The following is a 25,404-nucleotide window of genomic DNA, read 5'->3' as shown; positions in this document are numbered from 1 at the left end:
GGGAGAAAGCAGACTTTAACATGCTCCAAAATCTGAAGCCAGAAATGCAGTCAAAGGGAAATTTGGATGCAGTGATTTAAAAGAATAAGGAGGCAATAATAAGTCCAGCGTCGGCAAGCTGCAGGTGTTCTGAGGATAGGGAAATGATTTAATCTGAGCTTAAAGATAAAACAGTGGCATGTGATGTATATGGAGATCTGCTAGGTACCTTCATCAAAGTACTTAACAGAAATGTCAGTTCATTTGGAGTAAGGAAAAGAGAAGTGTGTCTAGGGCCAAGGCTGCAGGGAGACCGTAAGGAACGTGGGAGAGGGGCAAAGACAAGAGAAGTACAAAAGGCAGTGAAGAGCTTCCTACCTGTAAAACTCAGGGGTTTGGGAAAGGTTACGTTTATGGTGCATTCACCCTGTAACACGGCAAAAGATCAGATAGAGCAAGAAGAGGAATACAACAACAACAAAAAGATTGCTACAGAAGCCTAGACTAAAAAGAATGTCAACAAGAGACTGATGAATGGTGCAGCTGTGAGATGCTGTGGAAAACAGAAAAAGTAAGTTTGACCAGAAACTGATCACTGTTGAGCTAGAGATGTGAAATAAATCCAGGAGGTAAACGATGAGAAAGTCATGTTCACAGACTGAGCTGAACAAGGTGAACAGGAGAAATCTCATCATGGTTAAGACAGAGACTATGGCAGCAGGTGATGAGACAGTCTTCTGAAAGCCTTTTTCCATATTAAAACCCCTCTGATTTGCTTAAAGGCAGAAAAGGAGGAATCAGTGAAAAAGTTAATGACCCAATGACCTATGCTTCTTTGATGAGAGAAAGTAGGAAATATATTTGGAATCATGAAGCATATCATACCCAGCCTTCTAAGGCCAATTAAAAGCCCACTCTTCGGGCTTCCCTGGTGGCGCGGTGGTTGGGAGTCTGCCTGCCAATGCAGGTGACGCGGGTTCGAGCCCTGGTCTGGGAGGATCCCGCATGCCGCAGAGCGGCTGGGCCCGTGAGCCACAGTTGCTGAGCCTGCGCGTCTGTAGCCTGTGCTCCGCAACGAGAGAGGCCGCGGTGATGATAGGCCCGCGCACCGCGGTGAGGAGTGGCCCCCACATGCCGCAGCTAGAGAAAGCCCTCGCACAGAAACGAAGACCCAACACAGCCATAAATAAAAATAAATAAATAAATAAAATTAAAAAAAAAAAAGTGAGCAAAGGGAAATCAAGCAAGATTAAATTATATATATAAAAAAAAAGTCCACTCTTCCAAGAGGTCTCCTAATCCCCAACAGGAAGGGGTGCACCCCACTTCTGAATCCCATAGCACTTCACTGGATTTCTAATCTGAAAGGATCAATCACTTGTACCCTGGAGAAAAGTCCTGTGTGCACTCATCTTCTTTCTCTATGATAACTTGTGTAAATCCAGCACCTACCCATCTCTGTTCCCCTTACAGCCTAGCACATTTCACTGCCCAAAGCAGGGGTTTAGGAAATACAACAGACTAGATGACAGAAGGAAGGAATGAATAAACAAATGAATGCACGTAAGTAGCATATATTACTTTTGAGAGAAGGAAATACTCTGCAGAGAGAAGCTGTCTGCCAGAGAAGAAACAAAACAGCAGGTGTGGAAAGAAACAGACAGGAGTCCAGCAAGTTGTTCAGTCTCTCCCTCCTCGCCTCATGGGATCTGCTTACTGAGCCCAATTCTCCAAACCAATCACAAACCGTGTGTAGCTCAGCTTCCTCACCGCTCCTGCCCCCAAATATATCAAGTTTAACTTTTACTGGTTGGTGCTACATTGCCGGTGAGGACAGAGCTTTGCTTCCTCAGGACCAAACTGAGGAGGCCGAGGCTTTGAGACAACTTGGGGCTGCGTCCATGGACAGGAACAAGCTTCTTGCCCACAACCCTGGCAGCTGAGGAAGGAACTGTATGCTGCGGTTTGTCCCAGACATTTTTCCTAAATAACATTTCGGAGGCATGGCTGTGTCCTTTACCCAGGAAGAGTGGGCCCTTCGTGGACATATCCCAGGGACAGTTGTACAGCGATGTGTTGCTGGAGAATGTCAGTCATCTGGTCTCCGTAGAGTAACTGAGGCCCAGAGAAGTGATAGTTTTCAGGTTGCCCCCTCTTGAAGGGTCAACACTCAGCCCAGGCCTGGCTCTCACGCAGTGGGCTCTGATGCTACAGAAGAGAGTGCAGAATTGAAGCCCAGGTTATCAGGGGAGCAAAGGAAGCCTCAACCACCTATATTGACATGAGTTTTGTGGATGCGGGACAATGTCTTTGTGTTGACCTCCATCCCCAGCTCTGCTCTGTGCATGAGGGTAACCATGTGATTTTAACCCCCCAGTTCTGTACCAGGGTAAGTCTGACACTCCTAGAAAATTCCCAAGGACTGAACCTGATTGACTGTAAGATCCCCATGAAGCCAGGCCTGGAGGGAGAAGTAGCAGCCTACGGATATTTCCATCAGAAGACTAAGGACTAGCTGAAAAATGCTAACATGTACATCCACATGAAGATTTGGAGCAAGTCACTGATTTATTACAATAAAATAAAATATAGAAGAAAAACCAAAAAGCCAAAAAAACCATTTACTGCAGAGCATCTAGATTAAAGAATTGCATAAACAATAACAGAACATTCGGGGAATTCAGAGGGAAGAAGAAAAATATAAGAAACAAAACAGAGCAAAACAAACCTACCCAAGCAACTGCCTGAGCTCTAAAAACCTGATTCAAGGACTCCAAATTTAAGATACTTTCTTTAGATTTAAGGGAAGAATCTACATTTATTACTGCCAAAGTCTTTAAGACCTCAGGAAAACAAACCAGGAGGAGTATCTCCCTGAACTCCAAAGGGAGAAGGATCAGGAAGGGGAGACAGAGTAAATATGGGCAGTGTGGGGTAGAAGGAAACGTTCTCTCAGGCCAGCTACCAGCCTCCTCCAACCCCAAGGGCAAGAAGGAATTCCCACTGTGAACATCAGAAGCTTCAGGGAATTGATTGGGTAGAAATTCTCAATTAATTAAAAAAAAATTTATTTCTTACAAAAAAGGTTCTTTCCAAAGTTCTAAGTCAGGGATTCTTAACCTGATGAATAACAATGGGTTTCTGAGGACTCTATAAAGTCACAGTCTCCAGAAAATAAATGTAAAATCTTGTGTAGGTGTGCAGATTAAAAAAAAAAAAAAAGTTCTCATCAAATTCTTACCACCAGGCTTTTGGGTCCATGACCCACAGAATGTTAAGAACCACTGCTCTAAGGCAGACGTTCCCAAATGGAGAGAAGTTTCCTGCTCTCAAAACATCTCTAGCCTCATTCTTCCTGATAGCCACCACCCATCTACTAAGATGTTCTTAGTAGTTCATGGCCTCATAAGGTTTACCTCTTGGTGAACATTCCTCAAGTATTCTTGAAAAATGAAGAGTAAATCTCGAAGGCTTATGAGATTTATGGGAAATAAGGTTGGGATGAAAGAAAAAAACGAACAAAGTTCACTGTTGTCTAAATATGCGATATATTCACCACCCTACGTATACTTTAAATAACCTGGGACTAAATTTCTAGACACTACTGACAATGGTGGGCAGGGGGGAAAGGTGGGAGGCTCTGGAGGGAGAGATACAGACAGTGATAAGATACTCACAGGAAGGACAAATGAAGGAATAACCCGGAAGAATAAAAATAAAATATATACGGATAACTAACAAGAATCTACTGTATAGCACAAGGAACTCTACTCAATATTATGTAACAACCTAAATGGGAAAAGAATTTGAAGAAGAATAGATACATGTATACGTATAACTGAATCACTTTGCTGTCCACCTGAAACTGATACAACATTGTTAAATCAACTCTACTCCAATATAAAATAAAAAGTTAAAAGATACATATGTCTTCAAACTTGCAGAAAGAAATTTAGCCTTCTAAAAGAAGGCAAGAAAACATGGGGAAAAGAATGAAGTAAACTAAAAAAACATGAAGATGGCAAAAATAAGCCCCCAATACAATAGGGATCATAAGAAACATAAATGGTTTCACTAACCAAAGAGACTCTCTAGATTGAAAAAGGAAAAAAAAAAAATCCCTTACTATGTTGTCTACAAGGGATTCAGTAGAAAAGGACACAGAAAGAGTGAAAAAAAAAAAAAAAACAAAAAGGAATGAAAAACACTAGCAGGCAAGTATGGAAGGGGAAAAAGTCTCCTGGCTTTTAATGCAGTTTTGATCGAGAAAAAAAAGAAAACATCCTGATAGAAGGAATAATTGATCAATAAGACACAATGATCACATGAACATATATACCTCTGAGTATACAGCTTAAAAATATAAAAAGCAATAATCAGTAAAACTATAAGGAGAAATAGATAAATCAACAAATAACACATCCTTTTCAGAAACTGGTAGCTAAGGAAAGATAGGAGACTTAAAAACACAACAGACTCAAATGAATAAATACATACAGAAAAAATTTTCACTCAGCACTGAATACACAGTCTTTTCCAACATATGTTGAACATTTACCAAAAAGGATTGTGTTTCAAAGTAAGCCTAAACAAATTTCAAAGAATCAGTATACTCTTATAATAATGTAAAAGAAAATTAGAAAAGAATCCTGAAATGTAAGTATAACATGACAAAAGTCTTGTCTAATGCTAAGTCTAACCATACTGGGATAGACTAGAAACAAACAAAAGTATACTATAAAATAACCTTTGGTTATTTAAATCAGGATCATTAAGAAGGAAATTATGATATACTTAGATATGAATGACAAAGCACTTCATATCAACATTTAACAGTTAAATGATACTGAGAGAAACTGACAGCTTTAAATATACTTATTGGAGAGCAAAGAAAGACTGAAACAAATGAGCTAAGTATTAAAAGAAATGCAGCAAGGTACACCCAGGGAAGGAAATAATAAAGGGCAGAACAGAGAATAGAAATACAACAAAAACCACTGAAAGCAAACATTTCTCTTTGAAGAAAATCAGTAATGTAGGCAAACCTCTGGCAAGTCTGAACAAGGGGGGGGGGTGAAAAAAGACATAATGAAAAAAAATTTGGGATGAAAATTGAATTACACAAAAGTTTAAAATATAAATTGTACACATATAATTCCATGTGTATGATTTTTGAAAACCTAGGAAAAATGGACAAATTTCTGCAAAATTGGCATACCTTTGACCCAGAAAATATAATTCAATAGCTATGAAAAAAATTAAAATGGTAATCCCACACTTAGACAATTTTATGGGGAATCTGACTTTCAAGAGAAGATAATCCCTATCTTGTAAATTTCTGGCCATCAGAAAAAGAGGGAAAGGTGCCCAAATCATCTGATGAGACTAATGTACCTTGATTCCAAACAAATGAAGATAGTACAAGAAAATAATGTATGGGTCCATTTTTCACTTATGGATACAGATTATAAACTGATTACAGATTAAATACTGACCAAATGATTCCAGGAAGGTATTTTAAAAAGAATAAATTATATGATCAAGTAAGATTTATCCCAGGAATGCAAGGATGGTTACATGCGAGAAAAGTTAACATTACAATTCACTACATTAATGGTCTCAATGAAAGAAATCACATGATTAACTCACAGACTCAGAAAAAGTATATGATAAAAATAACACCTATATCTGGTTTTAAAAAATCAGAAAATTAGGAACAGAGGAGAAACTCCTTAACCTGACAAATAAAGACATGTAAGCATCACATTTAATGAAGAGATTAGGAAAGCATTCTCTTTAAAATCAGATATAAAACAATGATGCTGCTATCATCACTTCTGTTTAACATGGAACTAGAGAGCTTAGTTACAAGATGGGAAGAAGAAAAGATACAAGGATTGGAAGCTTAGTGACAAAACTGTTACTTCTTTGCAGATACTATCATCAACAGATAAATATCAGAATTACTATGAGAATTCACCATGGTTGCTGAATATTAGATTGATTTAAGAAATTAATACTGAGACAGTGTGCTCAGTAAAGGCTAGTTCTCTTCCTTTTCCATTTGGGATGCTGTACATTTTTTGGCCTCAATTCTCCAAACATTCTTATTCAAGACCATTTTTCTTCCTTCCACTGTTTCCCACAGCTCAGTCTTTAATCCTCAGCATGTTATATATTTAAAAAAATCTGATGGCTCTTCAATTTGTCTCCAGGCTTGCCTTCATATCCAACTTCCAGCTCTGCATTTCCATCTGTCCAATGTTCTCTCTAATTCCTATTCATCATACACACTACCCCCTTCTGAAACTAATGACCGTGGCCGCCTCCCCACCCCCACCAACTCCTCCTTGTCAACTGGATTAGCGTCATTATCATCATTCTCAGTGTCGTCCAGGCATAAAATCTTTGACTTGTATTTTTCCTTCCCTGAAGACAGCGGTTATTCAAGAAATGTTTGTTGAATTAAAGATCTGCCAATGTTTCTTTAACTTACCTTTCCATTCTTACTGTTACAGGCTTAATCCAAAGCCTCATTTCCATATGCTTATTAGATCAGTATAGCTGCCTGCCACATTCTTCCTAGGTCATGGGGTTCCATTACTAAAGCTGATTGGTGATTGGCCCTTTTCTATAAAGTTGAAAAGTATAACTGCCATGATAGGGTGTAATCAGCCACAAACAACCCATGAAGCAAATGGGTGTGACTGTATTCCAACAAAACATTATTTACCAGAACAGGTGGTCTGCTGACCTCTGAAGTAAAATATCAAGTTTTTTCAAACCAAACCTTTCCTCATCCCTGCTAATTCAATATAGAATCCAATTATCTGGGTAAAAGAAAATCTAATTTCTTTCTTTTTTACATACAATAGTGGTTGCCAGCTAGAAATTAAAATTAATTACTTAGGTATGCTGCTCATTACTTTCAAGACCTTATTTTCCCTTTAAATTTACAGACCTTGTAAGTATAATTTACTGGAAATTACATCAATAGTATCGTAAAGGCAGGACAAATCGGAAGAGTTGGCAGCCAAGTAATCTTTCTGTCTTTTATGGGAGAATATATCAGGAATGATAGAAGCTGCCAATAAAAAATTTGATTCAATGAAGCAGATTAGGATGACATTGATGGGCTTTTGATTTCAATAAGTGGGAAAGGCCCAGAATTCTGCTAGCTATAGGAAAAAATAGCCACTTGTCCCCTCTAGACCTTGAAATGAAACTTGATTATAAAAAAGGTACAAAAAAAATGCAGAGTGGCAGCTCAGAAGAATCCTACTGTTCTAGACTTACAGCAGTCATTCTTTTTCCTATGTTAAAATGGGACATGGACTCCTCCTAGTTATCTATCCATCCATCCATCCACCCATCCACCGGCTAACTAACAATATCTAACTAACAATATCTAATCTCCCTTGCCCTCCTTTACAAACATGGAAAGAACCAAGATTTATGAAATGAACAATAAATTCTTTACAAATACCTAACATGGAATAACTAACATTTATAACAATATTTATGCACTTAGGTGCTTGCCAATGTGACTGATAATGAATGACTACCTTAAAACTTTCCAATAGCTTCAGTCTATACATTCAAATAAAATCCAAATTTCTCATCATGGCCTACAAAGTCCTACATGGCCTGGTGTCTGCTAACCTCTTGGACATGTTCTGATCATACTTAGTATGCTGCAATCACAATGGTCTCCTCTGCTCTGCAGACATGCCCAGCTTGTTCTGGTGTTAGGAGCCCTTCATCTGCCATGTCCCTGTAATGCTTTGTCCACAGCTTTACATGCCTCATTTCTCCAGGTCTCAGTTCCAATGAGACTGTCCCTAGAAGCTTCCTCTGACCATCCAATTTAAACTAGTCTCCATCACTCTCTATATAACTCTGCTTTGTTGTTTTCAGTACTTGTGTCAGAATCTGGAATTACTTTGCTCATTTATTTTCAGCACACCATTCTCTCTCTATACATCAATGAAGGCAGATTCATGAGAAGGGACTTTGTCTGCGGGTCACCACTGAATCTCTAATACCTAGATGAGTGCTTGACACATAGTAGGCCCTTAGTAAATATTAAGTAATTAATATTTGTTGAGTAAACAAGTGATCGCCTCTGTTACACTCACCAGGCTCTGGTTATTGGAAGTGTTGGGAAATCTCTAAATCCTAGAGGTGACCTAAAGGCAGCAGGATCTTACAGAGGAACTACGGACATGAATACTCTAACTTTGATAAAGAGGAGGACATAAAGTTTCAGGTAAGCAAGATGAATAAGCTCTACAGATCTGCTATACAACATCGCACTTATAGTCAACAATCATGTATTGTACAGTTACACATTTATTATGAGGGTATATCTTATGTTAAGTGTTCTTACCACAATAAAAAAAAGAGTGTTTGTAGAAACTGAAATTAGGAAGATTTAAAAACAGCTGATGGTACTTTGGACACATTCTGAATTTAGGGTAAATAACCAAAAAGCTGAGCTGTTAAAGAGAATTTAGAATTACCTGGGGGTGTGTGGTAAGCAAGGAGGATCCAGAGACGTAAGACACTTTCTCATAATGGGATTGGATAATCCAGTTGGAGCTTCCAAGGGCATAGCCAGAGCTTAAAGGAGTCACCTGGACTGCACCAAAAAGCTCCTACAAAAGAACCACAATAAGAATGTGTGATGAGCATTCAGCAGTACAGTCATGCCAGATAAGTTCGCAGGGAAAAATAACAGAAACATTCTTCTCCACTTAGAAACTATTTTCAAGTGAACCAGAAAGTTTAAAGTAAAACAGAAAAATGATGGAGACCATGTGGGAGACACATCTGACAGTCTTTACTTGTCACATCTCTGAGAGATTCAGTCTATCCACATGGCACCAGGCCCCTAGGCCTCACTCATTAAAAGGCAGAGATGCTATATTATGAAATAGACCGAAGAGACAAATACTTCGGTTTTCTTCTTCTTCTTTTTTTTCTTCCCTTTTCAGGTTAGGAATTAATATCTTGGTTGTTCTGTACTGAGTGGCTCTGGGCACAAGTTAACAGGAATGGGAACCCTTATCATGATCAGGTCAGAGCTCAAAAGTTATACTTGCCAAATTATTTCTTGATCTCTTTTATTCTATCTGTTTCCTATTTCACTAGTCCAAAATCTGTAAAGTGGTGTTACTGTTCTAAAGTAAACAGGATGAGATGCCTTTCTCCTGACTCATTACATGCTAGCTAGTGATGGGGAATGTAAGGGTTAGGAAAGAGTGCCAATAAGAACCTGGAAAAGATGGAGGAAAACAACAGATGTTCTATCTTTTCACTATGTACTAGTACAAGATTTGTAGTGACTGAGTGGCTTAAAAAAGGGAACTAGGGACTTCCCTGGTGGCGCAGTGGTTAAGAATCCGCCTGCCAATGCAGGGGACATGGGTTCGAGCCCTGGTCCGGGAAGATCCCACATGCCATGGGACAACTAAGCCCGTGTGCCACAACTACTGAGCCTGCGCTCTAGAGCCCCCGAGCCACAACTACTGAAGCCTGCACTCCTAGAGCCTGTGCTCCGCAACAAGAGAAGCCACCGCACGAAGAGTAGCCCCTGCTCACCGCAACTAGAGAAAGCCCGTGCAGCAACGAAGACCCAACACAGCCAAAAAATAAATAAATTAAAAAAAAAAAGATACATTAAAAAAAGGCACTATAGGATCCTTCCAAAGAACAACAGTATGAATCGAAAGCATTCATCAGTCACTTAAAAACATATTAACACTCACAATTTTCTGAGAATATCCCACCAGCTGGATTTTACTAAGGGCAGAGTTCACCTCTTGCATTGTATAGCATCTTCTCCAGGTTGATACTTCTACTGCATCCTTGAGAGGAGAAGGCAGCAGCCTGCAAATGTATCATAAAGTCAGTTCTTATCTATAGAGGATTCTGTTCAAGTAATTTGTCCATTTAATCTAAGTTGTCCAAATTACTGGCATATCTGAATGTTCACAGGAATCTGTTATAATTGTTTTTATTTCTGTAAGGTCGGTAGTTCTCTCCCCTCTTTCACTTCTGACTCTAGTAATTGCAGTATTATCTCCTTTTTTTCTTGGTCAATCTAGCTAAAGGTTTGTCAGTTCTGTTGATCTTTTCAAAGAATCAACTTTTGGTTTCATTGATTTTTCTCTATTGTTTTTCTATCCTCTATTTTGTTTATCCAGCATATGGCTGGGTCTTCTTTTTTGTCTTTTGTTTTTTTAAACCCATGTGATAATCTCTGTCATTTGATTGAATTGCTTAAGCCATTCACATTTAATGTTATTACTGACGTAGTTGGCTTATGTCTGCCAATTTAATTTTAGTTTTCTATATATCACATATCTTTTTTGTTCCTCTATTCCTCCCCTACTACTTTTTAAAAACAGTAAGTGAATATTTTCTGATATAGCCTCTTAATTCCTTTCATGATTTTTCACTTTTTTTTTTTTTTTAGTTATTTCCTTAGTGGTTGTTCTGGTGCTTATCATATACATCCTAATATAGAGCATTTCTGTATGACACCTCACATTGTCTTCCCTATTCACAAAGGTAAATGAAATAAACGTTACTCGTGGGCCTGCAAAGCTATAGAAAAGAACTGGCTTAAACACAACTGAGGCTTGGCAGAAAGAGGAAAATAAAACATACTTTGCAGGGAGGCGGGGCGGGGAGAGCAGCGGGGCCGGCGGGAGGATGCGCGGCCCGCCCGGCAGACGCCGCAGGTCCCATGCCGCACTGCGACCCCCGTGCCCCTGCCGCCTGCGCCCGCCCCTCGCGTCCTTAGCCAGTCCACCAAGTGATGCCCTCTGGGTGGCTGCGAAAGTCTGTCGGCTCCCGCTGAAGGGCAGTAGTGCCCCGGAGCCCCCGTGCCCCGCTCTGGCCAGGAGCCTTCACGTAAATGGGTCCAGTCATGCCTCCCAGTGAGAAACCAGAAAGCTCAGGAATTAGTGTCTCCAGTGGGCTGAGTCAGTGTTACCGGGGCAGCGGTTTCTCCAAGGCCCTTCAGGAAGACGATGACCTTGACTTGTCTCTGCCTGACATCCGATTAGAAGAGGGGGCCATGGAAGATGAAGAGCTGACCAACCTGAACTGGCTGCATGAGAGCAAGAACCTGCTGAAGAGCTTTGGGGACTCAGTCCTGCAGAGCGTCAGCCCCGTCCAGGACCTGGACGATGACACGCCCCCATCCCCTGCCCACTCCGATATGCCCTACGATGCCAGGCAGGACCCCAACTGCAAGCCCCCCTACTCCTTCAGCTGCCTCATATTTATGGCCATCGAGGACTCTCCAACCAAGCGCCTGCCGGGAAAGGATATCTACAACTGGATCTTGGAACATTTTCCGTTTTTTGCAAACACACCTACTGGGTGGAAAAACTCAGTGAGACATAATTTGTCCTTGAATAAGTGTTTTAAGAAAGTGGACAAAGAGAGGAGTCAAGAGTATTGGGAAAGGGTCATTGTGGTGCATAGACCCAGAGTATAGACAAAGTCTAATTTAGGCTTTGAAAAAGACACCTTATCACCCACACTGGAATGTGTTCAATACACCTCCCGCCTCTCCTCAGGCGTAACAAAGCACATCAGGTCCACCCCTCTGGCCAGGCAGCACCTTCTTTAAGAGAAATGGAGCCCTTCTACAAGATCCTGACATTGATGCTGCCAGTGCCATGATGCTTCTGAATACTCCCCGACATACAAGCAGTTCCTCCAAGAGTGATACAAAACGGAACGTGGATTCGGAGCCGAGGCCTCTTTCCTGGAGTCCGCCCGTTGCCAATCACTCCCACTGGAATGACAGCAGCCGTGAAGAATGGCCTCACCAGCTGCCGGATGCGGACTGAGAGCGAGCCGTCCTGTGGCTCCCCGGTGGTCAGTGGAGACCCAAGGAGGATGACAACTACAGCAGTGCCAAGTCCTTCAGTGCCAGGAGCACCGCGCCCGCCAGCGACTCCGTCTCCTCCTCCTTAGCCAATGACCACTACGAGCCGGCCACCAAGGGGAGCCAGGATGTCAGCGAGGGCAGCTTCCAGAGCCACGAGAGCCACAGCGAGACGGAGGAGGATGACAGGAAACGCAGCCCGAAGGAGGCCAAGGATGCTCTGGGGGACAGCGGCTACGCGTCCCAGCACAAGAAGCGCCAGCACTTCGCCAAGGCGAGGAAGGTCCCCAGCGACATGCTGCCCCTCAAAGAGATGCACGGAAAAGCCCCCCGAGAGCGATGACGAGGAGATGAAAGAGGCGGCGGGGTCGATCCTGCACTTGGCGGGGATTAGGTCCTGTGTGAATAACATCACCAATCTGACGGCAAAGGGGCAGAAAGAACAAAAGGAAACCACGAAGAATTAAAAACAAGTCACTGATTTGTTTTGAACTTACGGCCATTTGGTTTCAGCATGTCAGGAGATCTCTAATGATTTGTGGCAATATCAGCAATTTATTATTATTATTTTTTTCTTTTTTGGTTTGGTTTTCTTTCTTTCTTTTTTTTTTAATTTGCCCCCCTCCTTTGTTTTGGACCCTTAAGAATTTTATGTTTAAAGGAGACTGAAGCCATAGAACTCATATTGACACTCAGCTGTTTTACAAAAGCTTTTCATTATCTGAAGACAAAACCGAAAAAGCCAAAATTACCATTGCTTTCTCCAGCTTGTCAGAAACCCGTGGCTGAATCCACAGGGATGGCAACAATAATGCCACGGGGATACACATCTGGCACTTAGAAGGCACGTGTGCAAAGTAACCATCGATCAGGCCCAACCTTTAGGTTTAAAAGGTCAGGATGTGCACCCAGTTGGGTTCGCTGAGTGAATGCACATAAGGCAACTGAGGAGAAGGAAGGACCCTTGGTCCCCCTAGGAGCAGACCCAAGCTCGCGGCACTGGGCATCAAATTGTGCCAGGAAAACCCCTGACATTGCCCCAAGCATGTGATGCGGGGGTGGGGGGGCGGTCACCAGTCCTCTGTGCTTCTTAACTGTGAAGCCTAGTAGCGTCTTCTGGGGTGGACACTGGACCATTCATGTTCAACAGGTGTCAGTGACTCATGAGAAGAAACTGGGTCAGTTTTTAGTGATGTTGCTAATCACTGAATTCTGTTTTACATTAAATGAAGAGAAGGTTCCACAAGCCATAAGCCTGAAGGTTGGTCCTGCACATGCGTGTGCACACACACACACACACACACGAGAGAGAAAGAGAGAGAGAGAGAGAGAGAAAAACTGATGCAAAAAACAAGCGTTGTCTTCTTAACTGCCCAAGTGAAAATCAAGTTCCAAGAAATTACAATAGCTGTTAATGAAGGAAATAGTGGTACAAATCTTTTTCTGTCTGTCAAAACCATTTGATCTAAGTGAAAACAAAACAAAACAAAAAGCTACAGAACCTGCCATTAGCATTGCAGTGTATTTTTAAAAGATGAAAGGCACATTGATGGACAAACTAAAGTAAAACATGGAAAAAAGAAAGGAAAAAAAATTCCTATACTGCCCTCAAAATGGAGTTTGCAATTAATGTCAGTCAGGATTCATCTTTGTGAAAATCAATGATTTCCACATTCAGCCAGTGTAGCCAGCAGAAATTTCTGATCCACGATGCATGGAATTGCTTTGAAAAAAGAAAAAAAAAAGCACAAAAACACACACTTTTTTAATTCAAAAATAAAGTTCTTTTAAGGTAAACAATGGTATTTAGCATGAAGCATGAATTATTTTCATGTAAATATAGAAAAGAGAAAAAAAACCATTTTGCAACCTTCCAGACCAGCATCAGGAGCATCCATTAAAACAAACAAACAAAAACGTGTCATTAGAAAAACATGTTATCATTTGCTCGAACACAATCAAGAATAGGCCTGAAGAGTGACTTCTCTGAGATTCTCTGTACAGTACAGGTGAAGGGCCTTCCGGAGAACTGAACCTGTACATTAGCTCTGTGCTGTCTCCTAAACTATCACTGAACAACAGTAAAGGGCTTCTCACACACACACACACCACTTCAGACAGAGAGATGAGAGAAGAGAGAATAGCAACAGCATTTTCGAAAGTGGAAAGGAAAAAGACAAACGATAACTGACTTAGCAGACCCAGGAAACTTCAATTCAAGTGACTTAATTTATACTGCAAACCCACAAAAAGCTCAGCAATTGGAAACAATAAGTATGTCTTGAAGTGAGATTGAAGGTGAGTCTAAACACAAGAAAATTCCTAGAAAAAACTGATTAAGAAATAGAACCTTCCAATTCTCTTCACCTATTCCATATAGCTCGGCAATTGACCCTTCCCCTCCCAGGCACGTCACCAGATTGTTCTCTGGAGAGAATAAAAATGAGAGTCTGGACTAGGAGAAACCACTGACAATTAGAGGCAGCCACCTTAAGCAAAAGTTTACATACTGAGTAACAATTTTCTTCTCCTCAGATCAGAACACCTTCAGTTAGGCTTATACCCTGCAGGGTAGGAGACTGGAAGAAGCTTCTCTGAAAAATATGATCAGCACCAAAGAAAAAACTCAACAAAAAGATACTCACACCAGGGGTTTCACAATGAAATTGCCGAACCAGATTATGCTATAGTGTATTCTATTAAGTCTAGAATTCAACAAGACCTACTTATGGCACACAGACTTTCTAATCAGTGTTTTTTTTTTTCTGTCTAACTCTTAAACATGAACCAATAACCCAGGATCACCATGCATTTGAGTAAAGTCTCTAAAATGATAAAGGCTAAAACAAATGGAGGAAGGGGGAGAGGAAATAAATTAGGTAGATAGAATATAACAGTCATTATTCTCCTTGGAGAGATAACTAAGATAGTATATCTAAGAAATGAGAGGAGACTTCTACTAAAAAGTGGGGGAGGCATTAAGAGAATAAAAAGAGCTCTTGCATGGGGAGGGGGAGGGGGAAGAGTAAGCTGTGACAAAGTGAGAGAGTGGCATGGACATATATACACTACCAAACGTAAAATAGATAGCTAGTGGGAAGCAGCCGCATAGCACAGGGAGATCAGCTCGGTGCTTTGTGACCACCTAGAGGGGTGGGATAGGGAGGGGGGGAGGGAGGGAGATGCAAGAGGGAAGAGATATGGGAGCATATGTATATGTATAACTGATTCACTTTGTTATAAAGCAGAAACTAACACACCATGGTAAAGCAATTATACTCCAATAAAGATGTAAAAAAAAAAAAAAAAAGCTCTTGGAATAAAAATATGATACCATACAGACAATGAAAACATGCCAACAAAACATCAAAATTTCAAAATAAGCTAAAAACATTAAAAAATTATACAAGGCACAAAAGACCCACAAAAATGAAGAATCAGGAGAGCTTAAAAATGAGGGAACAGAACTCAATAAAGAATTAGAAACTTAATAAGAATTCATAGATGAAGACTAAACTAATAGAAACACAAGAGTGGATAAACACAACAGATAATGCCGTTCAGTAAAATATAGGAAGAAAAAATTCAACACTAAAAAGAAATAAAGAGATAAAAAGAATTTGAAAAAAATGACAAGTGTTGAAGAGAGGCAAGGAAGATACAACATACAGATAACAGGAGCTCCTTACAGAAATCCAAGCAAGGGAACAGAATAATAAAAACCATAACTGCAAAATAAAAAGAAACTATACACTGAAAGAACACATTGCATACCTGAAAATACTGACCCAGAAGAATTAACACCAGATATATTCTGGGAAAATATTTACATTATAAAGAAAACAGACAAATCTTTGGCTGTGTGCCAATAAAACTTTATTTATAGAAACAGTGGCAGGCCAGATGTGGCCATAAAACAGAAACTTGGCCATAGTTGCCACCACTGTTCTAGATTGAAAGGGCCCACTAAGCTCAACACATGAATGTAAACTGTCTTTAGGTTTGACACATCATCATAAACTTTAAGAACAAGAGGAGATTCTAAAAGTCCACAGAGAGATAAACAGGATACATATTGAAGACCTAGACTCAATAGCATTGGACTTTTCAACAGCATTTCTGGAAGACAGAAGAAAATAGAGCAATGCTTTCAAAATTCTATGAGAAAACTACATCTCACTCACATTTCCATCAGAGCGTGAGAGTAGAATGAAGATATTTTAGACGTGCAGGGTCTCAGACAATTTACCTCCCATGCGCTCTTTCTCAGGGAGTTGTTGGAGGATGTGTCCTGCAAAATGAAGGCGTAAACAAAAAAAAGAAAGGCCCAGAAAACAGAGCTTCTAAGAGAAGAAAGAGGCAAAGAAATCTTCAGGATCATAGTGGAGAAAGTCCTAAACTGAATGCCATGCAATAGGCCCAAGAGCAGCTGACACCAGGCAGGGGAAGAGTGAAGGCTCTGGGAGACGACTTTTCAAGAAGGTAAAATTGTTAGACCACCCATCGAGTTTGAACATACTGAGGAGAGACTTAGACAAATGCAGGAGGGGTTAGAGATAACGTAGTAATATGTACACAGAAAACTAAGCAAATAAGCAAACAAGATAAAATTACTAACTCAAGGGAAAACAAAGAGTTGTGCAAGAAGAAGAAAAAAATCGTAACAATGTTGTATGGCCAGTGAATTGCATGTTCCTGGTCATAAACATGGAATAGAGATTTAGCCAAAATAGCACACAGATCATGATGTTCCAATTCTCTTCACCTTTGTTTCTCCAGCAACAAAGTATCAATGACTCTTCTCTTTACCTTCGGCATAAACAGGTGAAGAGTCTCTTATTTCACTTATCTGAGGATTTTCTTATTTCACTTATCTGTCCCATGTGTAGTGAATTGCTTTAGGTTTTACAATATTTAGTCAATAAATATTTACTTAACCCCGACTATGGCCATAGCATCTAAGTCCTGTAAGGGATTTAACAGGTACAACATAAAGGCCTGTGCTCACAAGGAACGTAAGTCTAAGAAAAATTTTACAACAGTACAAAGCAATAAAAGAGATGTGGAAAGCCGTGAGTCATCCTTGCCTGCAGACTTGCCTTCACTCCCAGAAGGGCCTAAAGGATAGATTGAAAATGCAAATCTACACACACACACACACACACACACACACACACACACACACACACACACACACACACACACTCCCCTCCTCCACTTTAACAGTGCACCATTCCATTCAGGATAAAATCCAAGACTCCTAGCATGACTTTATAAGGCCTTCTTTATCGAGGTCCTGCCTCAGCCTACATTCTATATACTGAGGTATAAACAGCTCTCGCGGCGCCAGGCTCCCTCCAGCCTGTAACATTCCACCGTCCTCTTCGTCATATTTTGTGTGGACAACACTCCTGCTTTAAAATCTAGACCACCTGTCACCTTTTCTCAGGTCTTGAGATACTCGTCTAGGCCAGGTACACATTGTTTGTGCTCTTTGGGAAGATGGCCTGAGTCTCAGAGCCAGGGAAGCGGCACAGAAGGTCTCTTTGGAGGAGGTTACTGGCAGGGGCCGCTGCTACTGCTTCTCTCTCCTTCCGCACCCCTGCAACTCTCTGCCACCCACTCTGAGGAAGGAGAGGTTTCTCTCAGAGGCACATCATGGGGAAAGTGGAGGATTTGCAGACTTGTCTAGATTTAAATCTCAGCACTGCCTCTTTGTCTCTGAGCCGGTCTCCTCGTTTGTAAAACAGGGAGAGTATCACTTCCTTTTAGAGCTGTTCTGTGAGGGATAAATGATACAATGCACGTAAGCGTCTGGCACAGAACAGATGCTGAGTAAGGACTGTCTCCAACCGTCTCCAATATACACAGCCATCGTGGCCCCAGAACATGCATTTTCCAACAATACTGTAGTGGACTTCAGCACAGGTGACTGTGCTGAAATCACCCAAGGTGATTTACTCTGATGAGCAGCAATGACTCTGAACTTGAGTGGCCCAGGCACTGCTCTAGAGGGGCTGAAGGAAGAACCCAAATTACTCCCCTGCTTTAGCTCCTCCTTTAAATTCCTCCAGATCAGGGAGCCCCATGGCTTGGGCTTCCTAGGACTGCCCCTCACGAAAAATAAAGACTTCTTACCCTGGGCTGGAGAGGAACAGAAGCGTTTCTTAACTTTACACCAGAGCTGGAAGGCTATCATGGGAGTGGCTGGAGTGGGGAGGGTGGTGAATAACAATGCAGCCCAACCACATCTTTCATCTCAGTTGCATTTGTTTTAATTGCCCTTAGCTCTGCCAAGGCCCTGCAACTGAGACATCTCTGGCTCGAGGCTGAGCTAGTAAGTTGCACACCAGCTAGATTAGATCCACGTTCTTTAACTGGCCGTAGGTGTCTGGGTTCATTTCCGGGCTCTCTATTCTGTTCCGCTGATCCATATGTCTGTTTTATCTGAAGGGCACCAGTAAGTGTGCGCCGAGGTGGTAAAAACGCCAGGGAGGAACAGACCGGTGAGCTGGAAGAGGAAGGCCAAGCAGGTCCCAATGACTCTGGTGTCAAGTCTGGCCTGCTCAGCTTAGGGTTCGGTGGCAGGCAGCTTCTGACAGGGTTCCCCAGGCTCCCCGCCTCCCATATTCACACCCTTGCGTGGGCTCCTCCCACTGAATGTGGGCTGGACCAACCGGCTTGCTTCTAGTGAAGAGACTGTGAAAAAAGTGACAAGATGTCACTTCCAAGATTAGGTTACAGAAGACCGAGACTTCCTGCTCGTCCACAGTCTCTCTCTTGCCCTCTTGTTCACTCTGATGAAACCAGCTGCCATGTGGTGAGACGCTCTGAGGAGATGCCCATGCGACAGGGACCTGAGGGAGGCTTCAGCTACCCACCACCCCTGAGGAACTGAATCCTGCCAACCACCGCGTGAGTGAGCCAAGAAGGGGGTCCTCCCGGTGGAGCCTGAGATAAGGGCAGCCTGGTGGGAGACCCAGAATTACTAATAAGTTAGGAAGTGTTCTGGGCCATGTTCTAGTACAGAGGCAGTGTTTTAATACCTCAACTCAGCCTGGGCTTTTCTCAGGTCTCATCAACGACATTTTTACAAACTCTAATTGTACAGAACATTTGTAGAAGGTTGGTCTTCATACCTAATTTAGTTGCTTTAGTTGCAATATTCAATAATTTACCTACCCTCTTTTTTCCCTTCATATATCTAAACTGAGGGTAAAATGTTTCCTTCAAAAACTGTTGAAGACCACAGCAAATGAGAAATTACACACACACACACACACATATGTGTATATATAATATATATTATTAACATTATATATCTATGATATTCAGTGCCTATGAATTCCTCCCCTTCACTCTATGCTTAAATTCTTTGGGTATCTTATTCTGGTACCTTATATACTGACTATACTGCTTTCAGATCTAAAATGAATTATTTGTCATTTCTCTCTTTGGAAATGTTTAGAGGTTTCCTTTATCACATAGGTTTGGTGACTATGTTTTCACAAACAATTTTGATAAGTTTTCTATCAGCTAGACAAAAGATTTAAACTAGGAATTAGTCAAATGTATTGTTGGCTTTTCCAAAAGAACAAACTTTCAATATTCTTTTGTACAAGATTAGCTTTCAATGCTTTTCTCTCCTTCCTGGTATGCACTGGCTGATTTTAACCAAGCCAGTCCCCTCTCAATCATGCCATGTTGCTATGTTTTTGCCCACAATGTTCTCTTATCTTGGAACGATCTCTTCCCTCATTCAAACCCTGCTTAACCTGCCAAACCAAGCTTGAGTCTTGCCACTTAGTATGGAATCTCTGCTCAACAAACTCCTTGGGTACAGGGACTATGCCTTAAACTTTTGGGGGCATTTCCCTGAAAACTTATAATGCCAGGCACTTGGTAGTTAATGAACAAATGAGACTTAAGTCCTCTAAATTTCCTATTTATACCCCCAAATTTCTTTCACTAACACCTTTTTTACTCTTTTGAGATATTTAGTCACTTCCTCATTACTTCCTTCTATCTCCTAACATCTTGTCTAACTCAGCTTTCCCTAAAACTCTCCTTATGCTTGAGGCCATAATTAAAGAGGCATTTACAGAGCCATTCAAAGCCATTAGGATTATTGGCTGATTAAGGATAAGTCGGATAAGGAAACCCAATGGGAACTAGTTCTGTTTTTTCTGGCTTTCCAATTTATCAAAGTCAAGTTCTCAGAGTCTAAATGCTTAATAAGTACTTCCTAAAAGATTTCATTTTTTTGTTTTGTTCTTATCACACTTGAGTGCTTAATAAACTTTTTTCCCAGGGTTTGACATCACTCCAGAGCTCTGCTGTCTCTTCTTCCATCCTACCAGCACAACATCATGTGTTTTCTTAAAAGAGCAGGACTTTTAGGTCCACAGGGACCACTTAAAAGCTTATAAATAAAACACTGGTTGGGCTTTTTCTAAGTGTTTGATGAATGAATGACTGAACAAAATAAATATAGGAGCAGAATACAAAGAATACAAGAAGCAGAAAAGTTTCTTTCCTCTCATTACAGTGAAGTGTGCTTACTATACATGTGAGTGGGGCGGGGTGGAGATGGGCTAGCAGAGTGATCTTTATGGAATTTACCAAAAGTAAAGCCTGAAAATCAAGCACTTCTCAATACTAAACTGAAACCAGATTATAATCCCTGTTTTTTTGTTTTAGATCAATTTCTCTCTCCAAAGTACAAAGGCAATTGCTTAGGCTACTGAAGCATGATAGAAACAATTCTTGAGAGGGCCTAAACCATCTCTGCTTTAATTTCATGCTCATCAAAAACCTCTTACCTATAACTTGATCTCTTTAAGTGGACTTGCTGCCCAGAACAGCGAGTCCTAGACAGATGAACCACTCTAGTTCTAGAGCTAGGCAGATATCTCAGGATAAAGTAATTAAATGGGATTTTTGTTTCTCAGTCAGTATCCTGGGAGTTTAGTTAGCCCAAACCAGTCTTCAGAGGCTAATCAACTCTGAGTGAAATGAAATGATTAAATTTCTGGAACTGCAAAGCTGAAGAACTGCCAAGTTGTGACGACTCCATCAAAGTACTGCCACTCTCTGAGCACCTGCTTAAGGGCATCTTTAAAAACTATAACATAAGCAAACTTAGTGATAGTTTAATTCAATTCTCCTATTTTACAGAAAAGAAGACTGAGTCCCAGAATCTGAATGACACTGCTAACTAGAGGCAACAGTGGGATTAGGAAAACAATCTTCCTTCTACTATACTACTTTGCTCTCATCAGGAAAGGTAGCATTGAAACATAAATAAGGCTATGGAAGGCAGACGTGTGCTGGTTACTGAAAGGGGGTTATGTGAGCCAAGTGTATCATTAAAGGGAGAAAGGTTGTTGGTGTTTACTGAGCACCTACTGTGTGCCTGGCACTGTTTTAAGAACTTTACTTGTATTACTCGTTTAGTCCTCACAACAACCTTGTGAAGTTGCTAATATTATTCCTATTTTATAAACGAGGAAACAGAGCCTAGAAGAAATAAACTTCTGCAGCTAAGAAGCAGATCTGGAAGGCACTCAAACACCAGTCTATTTGACCTCCAAGCCCATAGCTTTAATTTTCTTCCTCCTACATAGTTAGACCTGATAAATTCCTCTATAAATACCCAAGGAGTGTCAGAGCAGAGGAACTTCAAGTACAATATGCTTTTTAAAAAAATTTTATGTCTTCTAAAAGATATAAACCCACATTTTAAGCTCTGAGCACTGAAAACTGCCATAACATTTCAGCCAGGAATATATTAATGCATAACTCCTTAATGCTTGTCAGAGGATTATGACAATACCCTGTAATGATTTATTCTTAATTATAATTGTAAATTTCTAGTCTTATACAAAAATGCTACCCTTATATTAAAAATACTAGAGACTGGGTAAGTTTCTTCAGTGGAATATTGTGCTTTAAATTTTCCCATTAAAAACCTAAATTTTGGGCTTCCCTGGTGGCGCAGTGGTTGAGAGTCTGCCTGCCAGTGCAGGGGACACGGGTTCGAGCCCTGGTCTGGGAAGATCCCACGTGCCGCGGAGCGGCTGGGCCCGTGAGCCACAATTACTGAGGCTGCGCGTCTGCAGCCTGTGCTCCGCAACAAGAGAGGCCGCGATAGTGAGAGGCCCGCGCAGCACGATGAAGAGTGGTCCCCGCTTGCTGCAACTGGAGAAAGCCCTTGCACAGAAGCGAAGACCCAACAGAACCATAAAAAAAAAAAAAAAAAAAAAAAAAAACACCTAAATTTTGAAGTGCGTATGGGAACGTCAGAGGCTCAAAAATTATACTGTAAGGGATTCTCCTTTTCCTACCCTTCAAAAATCTCTTTTTCAAGAAGTATAAGCTACAATGTCAAAATGAGGAAGAAAGATGGCTAACTTCTAAATAAATCTCAGGGAGCAGTGTCGACTGAGGCAGGGAGTCAGGCAGCTGCCAAAAAGCAAGAATAATTTTTTTTTTTTTTTTGGTAAACATACTAATACTAAATCAAATGCTAATTCAAACTAACTTCCTGTGATTTAAAGGAATTTGTCAGAAACCAATGAATCTGAAAGATTTTAATTCGTTGTTTTTTTAGTTGGTCTTATTAGTAACTTAAGCTACTAAGATGCATTAATTCTTGACATTTAACCAAGAGACTGCCTGTAAAAGGTTTAAGTATAAGTCAAAACCTGGGGGCTCAAATCCAACTCATGGAGGTGTTTTGCTTGGATCATACAGAATTTTACTTTAATGTGAGAGCCAACATTTTTTAAAGATGAAAAAAAAAATCACATTTAAAACATCCAGATCTTGAGCTTCTTTAAAAAAAGTAAAAGGGGGCTTCCCTGGTGGCGCAGTGGTTGAGAATCTGCCTGCCAATGCAGGGGACACGGGTTCGAGCCCTGGTCTGGGAAGATCCCACATGCCGCGGAGCAACTAGGCCCGTGAGCCACAATTACTGAGCCTGCGCATCTGGATCCTGCACTCCACAGCAAGAGAGGACACGATAGTGAGAGGCCCGCGCACCGCGATGAAGAGTGGCCCCCGCTTGCCACAACTAGAGAAAGCCCTCGCACAGAAACGAAGACCCAACACAGCCATAAATAAAATAAATAAATAAATAATTAAAAAAAAAAAAAAAAAAAGTAAAAGGGAAGATTTGGCAGTGATGCGCTCACTTTCCCATACGGCCAAAAGTCTGCTGAAGCTGTGTGTCAGCTGCCCCTTTAGAGAGGTGTAGTCACTGGTCCATGATTCCTGGCAGCCCACCTCACTCCTGTACTTACCTATAAACCCCTTCCTCATCCCTGGAGGCATCTGAGTTTGTGACCCCTATTTTATAGGAACTGGACAAGGAGAATGCAGGAATTAAAAAATAAATAAATAAAAAAATAGAAAACAAAGCCCACATCACTTAGTCACTGTACTAGACAGCAAAAACAAACAAACAAACAAAAACAAAAAAACCCAGTGCTTCTCAATACAGTATGTCACAGTATCTTGGGACACTTGATATCAACTAGCTCATGACGGAGGGAACTTTTAAAGTGGTGTAAATCCTTCAGCATAAATGTTCAAATGCAGCACTTTTAGTATTCTGGCCCAAGATTAAATTCTAGGTGAATATTTCAAAAGAATTCTCTTATCTGATGTCAATTAAAAAATAGCTCCTCAAATTTTTCTACCACTTCTAATATTTATGCTGAGTTTCTCCAAGATAAAAACAGGACACAGCTTTCTTGGTTTGTCTAACACCTCAGCACAATCTTTCCAATAATTAGACTCTTCTCTTTGTCTATCAGTTAACTATGGCTCGTCTCACACTCAAAAGCCAAAACAAAATGCTTGACCAGGGTCAGAACTATGGTCAGGTTGCATGAAGTAATGAAATACAGTCTCTGACTGGCCCAACTTCTTGCTCCTCTACCAAGTTAGCTCTCAACAGCTTCTGATTTTTGCCCACCAGGTGGCGAGACAGCAAATTCAAGGTTTTATTTCAACTAGCACCTTTGTATTCCCTAAGCACCTCAGGAAATAACTTTCTGGCCCCCTCCCTAGTCCTCTGCTCCTTCAAGTTCAATTCACCTTTTTCCCTAATATATGATGGCCCTTTTTTTGGTGAGCCAGTTATCTTGTATTTTACAGAGAATGGGAAGCAAAGAAAACTGCCAAGGACTCTGCCCAAGGTCACAGAAAAAAAGGCAAAATAAGGACTTGGACTTCCTTAAGACTTGGCCCAGGGTTTGGGATTCAGGAAACAGTGACCTTTGAACATCATTTCTGGTGTGCCAAAATTATTTGTGGCAGAATATTTAAGGGTATAAACTTAAAAGGAGGAAGTGAGGGAAGCCAAGGTGTACGTGTTCCACAGGGAAAGAAAACAAAAGTCCTCAGGTTTCTAAGGAGGGAGATGGAGAGAAGTGAGGTGAATGTGGGCCAGTGGGCACATGGGAGAGGGAGAAAAGGGGAAGGAGGTATGCAACGGGCAGGAGGAAGGGAGCTGAGAATAAGAATGCGCAACGAGGACGGGAGGGGACCTGTACCAAGCGGGTGGGCGGACAGATCAAGGAAGCCATCCATGTGTACAGAGAAGACTCAGACAAGTGCATGTCCAGAAGGCGTTTCCTAATGAGAAGCCAGACAGACACCATATCCCCAGTCAAGGAAACAGAGACACAAGAAGATCCATAAAACACAGGAGATGCACAGTTATGTTGCTTCTCCCCTGACGTGAGAGGGGGCTCACATGCCTGCGAGAAGCCTGTACGTGGCTGAGAAGCGGCCCAGCACAGGGGTTAAGGGCACGGACTCTGGAACCAGACTAGCCCAGCTGCCTGGGTTTGAATCCAAATTCTACCGCCCACTAGTTGGCTGACCTTGAATAAGTTACTTAACCTCTCTGTGCCTGTTTTCTCTTCTGTAAAATGATAATGTTAAAGAACTAAGTGAATTAAACACTGAGAAGAGTGTCTGGCACATAACAAGTGCCACACAAGTTAAATAAAATAAATAACATGTACAAAAAGGAATGCATAAAGAAGGAGACTCACATGCTCAAACTCTGAGACAGTTACAGTATAAAAACCACAGCATATTCTCCTAGCTACATATTCATATCCTTGTAGAAAGAATGTCACAAAAGCCAAGACATTCTAAAGTTCAGGTAAGTAGATGGCGAACAAATCACGGACCTAGAGGGAAAGAGAACCCAGTGGCGAGGTAGCTGGAGAAGAGTGGACTTGGGTAGGAGTGTAAGGAACGCACGTTACCTAAGAAGTCACAGACGGGCTTTTACTCCAGACTCTGGACGCCAGGCCTGGACGGCTGGGGCTGCGGTGCCGGGAGGTGAGGGCAGCAGTTGGCAGGGCTGGACCAACTGCAGTATGTTAGGGCTGACTCGTGTCCTCTGCTGCCGATCAAATATGAGAGTGGAAGTAGAATCAAGCTGCCTCCCGCCTCCTCTACTGCGTTTCTACTTACTTCACCTCGTCATCTATAGC

At 41.4% G+C, this 25,404-nt stretch overlaps 1 protein-coding gene and 1 pseudogene across 4 annotated transcripts in view; one reads left to right on the top strand and one right to left on the bottom strand.

The window, feature by feature from the left end:
• The window catches only part of INTS9 (integrator complex subunit 9), a 108,907-nt gene that overhangs the window by 34,311 nt on the left and 49,192 nt on the right, over positions 1-25,404 (bottom strand). For all 3 annotated transcript variants that reach the window (XM_082402778.1, XM_082402779.1, XM_082402777.1), the window contains 2 exons: positions 9,750-9,870; positions 8,502-8,636 (listed from right to left, as the gene is read on the bottom strand). In XM_082402778.1, coding sequence (XP_082258904.1) covers positions 8,502-8,636; positions 9,750-9,870 — 256 coding nt within the window. The remainder of the gene's footprint in view (positions 1-8,501; positions 8,637-9,749; positions 9,871-25,404) is intronic.
• Positions 9,877-15,197, top strand: LOC309633665 (forkhead box protein N3 pseudogene; annotated as a pseudogene). Its single transcript has one exon. The product of its transcript is annotated as a forkhead box protein N3 pseudogene (transcript).

This window comes from Balaenoptera borealis, assembly GCF_965194805.1.
Source record: "Balaenoptera borealis genome assembly, chromosome: 8".
Taxonomy (NCBI): Eukaryota; Metazoa; Chordata; class Mammalia; order Artiodactyla; family Balaenopteridae; genus Balaenoptera; species Balaenoptera borealis.
This window is presented reverse-complemented; position numbering and strand designations above follow the sequence as displayed.